The 4,844-nt window shown below is 43.2% G+C and overlaps 1 protein-coding gene across 3 annotated transcripts in view; it reads right to left on the minus strand.

Moving 5' to 3' along the window:
- Positions 1-1,656: 1,656 nt before the first annotated feature.
- LOC120547650 (barrier-to-autointegration factor-like protein) overlaps positions 1,657-4,844 on the minus strand; it is a 5,612-nt gene continuing 2,424 nt past the window's right edge. For 2 of the 3 annotated variants that reach the window (XM_039783179.1, XM_039783181.1), the window contains exons 2-3: positions 3,947-4,079; positions 1,657-2,062 (exon numbers count right to left, since the gene is read on the minus strand). In XM_039783179.1, coding sequence (XP_039639113.1) covers positions 1,916-2,062; positions 3,947-4,072 — 273 coding nt within the window. In that variant the 5' untranslated portion in view covers positions 4,073-4,079 and the 3' untranslated portion in view covers positions 1,657-1,915. The remainder of the gene's footprint in view (positions 2,063-3,946; positions 4,080-4,844) is intronic. The other variant, XM_039783180.1, reaches the window with a different exon arrangement.

Raw genomic sequence — 4,844 nt, forward strand, 5'->3', positions numbered from 1 at the left:
AGACATGCAGTAATACAGGCAAAGATGGTGTTTTTTTTTTTTACAATTTTCGTCATTTAAATCACTTTTTTCGCCATTTTCTTTGATGTTTTTGTCACTTTCTTCGCAAGTTTTTGTCATTTAAAAGAAAACATCATTTAGGTCACTTTTTTCCAAAATTTTATTTCCCTTTTTTTACTAAATCTTTTACTAAAACGGCAAAAAATCTTTAAAAAAAGGCAGCAAAAAACGCTAAATAAAAACTAGAATTTAGGTCACTTTTTTCAACCTTTTATTTCACTTTTTTTAAAAACATTTTTGACACTTTGACTTGGCTTAAAAAACGTTGAAGACCCCAGCCTTAACTGAAAGAGAGCTGGAGCAGGGACCCCCCCCCTACTACATATATTGTATAAAATGAAGTTGCATAATAAACTGGGCCTGAGATAACAGGTAGGAAGGCCTAACGCCTTTATACATGCTTTTTTTTGCATAGAATACTTAGCTAATAAAATAGCCTAATTATTGTTGGCATGCATAAAATCATGTTTTATTGTTAAACATGCATGTGGCAAATCACATCTGTGGATGGCTACCTTTGTGTCTACCTTAGTGGCTACCTTAGTGGCTACCTTAGAGGCTACCTTAGTGGCTACTTTAGTGGCTACCTTAGTGGCTACCTTAGTGGCTACCTTAGGGGACCACCTTAGTGGCTACCTTAGTGGCCACCTTGGTGGCTACCTTAGTGGCTACCTTGGTGGCTACCTTAGTGACTACCTTGGTGGCTACTTTAGGGACTACCTTAGTGGCCACCTTAGAGGCTACCTTGGTGGCCACTTTAGTGGCTACCTTGGTGGCCACTTTAGTGGCTACCTTGGTGGCTACCTTAGAGGCTACCTTAGTGGCCACCTTAGTGGCCACCTTAGGGGCTACCTTAGGGGCCACCTTAGGGGCCACCTTAGGGGCCACCTTAGTGGCCACCTTAGTGGCCACCTTAGTGGCTACTTTAGGGACTACCTTAGTGGCCACTTTAGGGACTACCTTAGTGGCCACCTTAGGGACTACCTTAGTGGCCACCTTAGGGACTACTTTAGGGACTACCTTAGTGGCTACCTTAGTGGCTACCTTAGTGGCTACCTTAGTGGCTACTTTAGGGACTACCTTAGTGGCTACCTTAGTGGCTACCTTAGTGGCTACTTTAGGGACTACCTTAGTGGCTACCTTAGTGGCTACCTTAGGGACTACCTTAGAGGCTACCTTAGTGGCTACCTTAGGGGCTACCTTAGAGGCTACCTTAGTGGCTACCTTAGTGGCTACCTTAGTGGCTACCTTAGTGGCTACCTTAGGGACTACCTTAGGGACTACCTTGGTGGCTACCTTGGTGGCTACCTTGGTGGCTACCTTGGTGGCTACCTTGGCTATAGGCCAGTAAGCAGTGGAGATTTATATTTGCTAATAATATGTTGGATTCATGTTAAGACTTTTTTTACTTTAGAAATTAATAATTTGGAGGCCCCCCTCCATTGACTCTGAGGACCCCCTAGGGGTCCCAGACCCCCTGTTGGAGATCCCGGAGTTAAGGGGTCCTTGGCCTAAAAAACGTCGAAGACCTCTGCTCTAAAAACATCCTTAAAGTGAAGCGTTCTGAGAAGGAAAGTTTCCACACGGACGCCAGAATAATGCTCAGACGTTAGTTTAATGTGTCACAAGCGTAAAAGTTCCCACAGACCCTGAACACACCAAACCCTCCGCAGACAAACACACAGAAAGCTTCGTGGAAACGTTCCCCGAAAGAGAAACGCGCAGGAAGCCGCCAAAAGTCCACCGGAGACGCTTCCCAGCCGCCGGTAAGACAGCGGTGACCTGCTCGGATAGGCGCTTCAGAGACAGGAAGTGAGCGAGCCGGGGAGGAACAGGAAGAGGAAGAGGAGGAGTCTCAGAGGAAGGCGTCGCACCACTCCTTCAGACACTGAGCGCAGGTTCCCGCCTGGCGAGAGTTGGCGCCGCTGGCGTCTTTCAGCCAATCGGTGAACATCTCGGTGTCTTTCTTCAGCAGCAGGAACTGACCCAGAACCACGTAGGCCTGAAACACACGGAAATACACGAAGTACTGCGTGATATACACACGGAAATACACGAAGTACTGCGTGATATACACACGGAAATACACGAAGTACTGCGTGATATACACACAGAAATACACGAGTTAGATGAGTCCATACATACCCTTCTCATCCTGTCCTAACTCTGTCTGATACACCCACCGCTAGCCTAGCTTAGCACAGATCCTGGAGTTAACCGGCTCCATCTAGCCTAGCTTAGCACAGATCCTGGAGGTAGCCGGCTCCATCTAGCCTAGCTTAGCACAGATCCTGGAGATAACTGGCTCCATCTAGCCTAGCCTAGCTTAACACAGATCCTGGAGGTAACCGGCTCCATCTAGCCTAGCTTAGCACAGATCCTGGAGGTAACAGGCTCCATCTAGCCTAGCTTAGCACAGATCCGGGAGGTAACCGGCTCCATCTAGCCTAGCTTAGCACAGATCCTGGAGGTAACCGGCTCCATCTAGCCTAAAGTGGCTGAGGAACTTTCTCCTGACTTCTTTAGGACTTTATGTCGACCAAACTTTAAGTGAGAAGACCATATGACACATGCAATAACAAAGTCAAATATATTTTACTTTTTCGATTAAATAAAAGCATATCAATAAACTAAACATGTCTGGCCCTAGATGTGATTCTTATTTTCCAGTGTGGCCCTCTGGGAAGTTGAGTTTGACAGCCCTGCTATAAGTGTAGTTTGAATATGTGTGTTATTAAGTGTTAGCCTAGAAATTTAGACCCCCCTAGTGGCAGCTAATGTAGTCTGCAGCCAGGGTCAGTCTAGCAACTCTCCATTGGCTTACGAGCTGGAAAAACCAAACTCTGGTCGGGCCAATCACATCGTGTATAGAGCCGGTGGGCGGGGCTTATGGTCTTCTGAAGACTTGGAGTTCAGCTTTTCTTTGAGAAAAGAACAAAGAACGGCTCTGAAGTCATTCTTAAAAAAAGGAAGATGTGTTCAGAGTTTAAAGTTTAATCTATCAGCTAGCGTTGCTCTGATTGGTTGTTGCGCTATCCTATTGGTGCAGAGGGAATTTGAAAGACAACCGTTTATCCCGCCCCTCAGATTGAGCCCTGACCAATGGGGAGTTCCCAGACCTCAACATCTTGATGTGGGGCTGGCTTGTCAGGCTGATTAAGTGTAGTTTAGTGAAGTTTAGTATAGTTTGTGTAGTTTAGCGTAGTTTAGTAGTTTTAGTGTAGTTTAGCATAGTTTTAGTTTAGTATAGTTTTAGATTAGTTTAGCGTAGTTTAGTATAGTTTTAGCGTAGTTTAGCGTAGTTTTAGCATAGTTTTAGTATAGTTTGTGTATTTTAGTATAGTTTTAGTATAGTTTAGTGTAGTTTTAGCATAGTTTTAGTATAGTTTGTGTAGTTTAGCGTAGTGTAGTATAGTGTTAGTGTAGTTTATATAGTTTAGTATAGTTTAGTGTAGTTTAGCGTAGTTTAGTATAGTTTAGTATAGTTTAGCGTAGTTTAGTGTAGTTTAGCATAGTTTAGTATAGTTTTAGTGTAGTTTTAGTGTAGTTTAGTGTAGTTTAGTGTAGTTTTAGTGTAGTTTTAGTGTAGTTTGTGTAGTTTAGTGTAGTTTTAGTGTAGTTTTAGTGTAGTTTAGCGTAGTTTAGCGTAGTTTTAGCATAGTTTTAGTATAGTTTGTGTAGTTTAGCGTAGTGTAGTATAGTGTTAGTGTAGTTTTAGTGTAGTTTAGCGTAGTTTAGTATAGTTTTAGCGTAGTTTAGTATAGTTTTAGTGTAGTTTAGTATATTTTTAGTGTAGTTTAGTATATTTTTAGTGTAGTTTAGCATAGTTTAGTATAGGTTTAGTGTAGTTTAGTATAGTTTTAGTGTAGTTTAGCGTAGTGTCTACCTTGTCGAAGCCCTGCTGCTCCAGCTTCTTCCCCAGAATCTCTCCGATTCCCGACAGCGCCGTCACCTCTTTGTCGCCCATCGGCTCGCCCACAAAGTCCCGGTGTTTCTGGGATGTGGTCGACATCCTGCTGCTGAATATTACAACAATAATAAAACAATACAACAAGTCACTACAGACCAGAACCCTTGCAGACTGCGTCATTATTTCATCTACAGTGCCTTGCGAAAGTATTCGGCCCCCTTGACCTTTTCGACCTTTTGCCACATTTCAGGCTTCAAACATAAAGATATAAAACTGTAATTTTTTGTGAAGAATCAACAACAAGTGGGACACAATCATGAAGTGGAACGAAATTTATTGGATATTTCAAACCTTTTAAACAAATAAAAAACGTGATATAGTGCGCAAAATTATTCAGCCCCCTTAAGTTAATACTTTGTAGCGCCACCTTTTGCTGCGATTACAGCTGTAAGTCGCTAGGGTGTGTCTCTATCAGTTTTGCACATCGAGAGACTGACATTTTTGCCCATTCCTCCTTGCAAAACAGCTCGAGCTCAGTGAGGTTGGATGGAGAGCGTTTGTGAACAGCAGTTTTCAGTTCTTTCCACAGATTCTCGATTGGATTCAGGTCTCGGACTTTGACTTGGCCATTCTAACACCTGGATAGGTTTATTTGTGAACCATTCCATTGTAGATTTTGCTTTATGTTTTGGATCATTGTCTTGTTGGAAGACAAATCTCCGTCCCAGTCTCAGGTCTTTTGCAGACTCCATCAGGTTTTCTTCCAGAATGGTCCTGTATTTGGCTCCATCCATCTTCCCATCAATTTTAACCATCTTCCCTGTCCCTGCTGAAGAAAAGCAGGCCCAAACCATGATGCTGCCACCACCATGTT

Source organism: Perca fluviatilis, chromosome 19 (assembly GCF_010015445.1).
Source record: "Perca fluviatilis chromosome 19, GENO_Pfluv_1.0, whole genome shotgun sequence".
Taxonomy (NCBI): domain Eukaryota; kingdom Metazoa; phylum Chordata; class Actinopteri; order Perciformes; family Percidae; genus Perca; species Perca fluviatilis.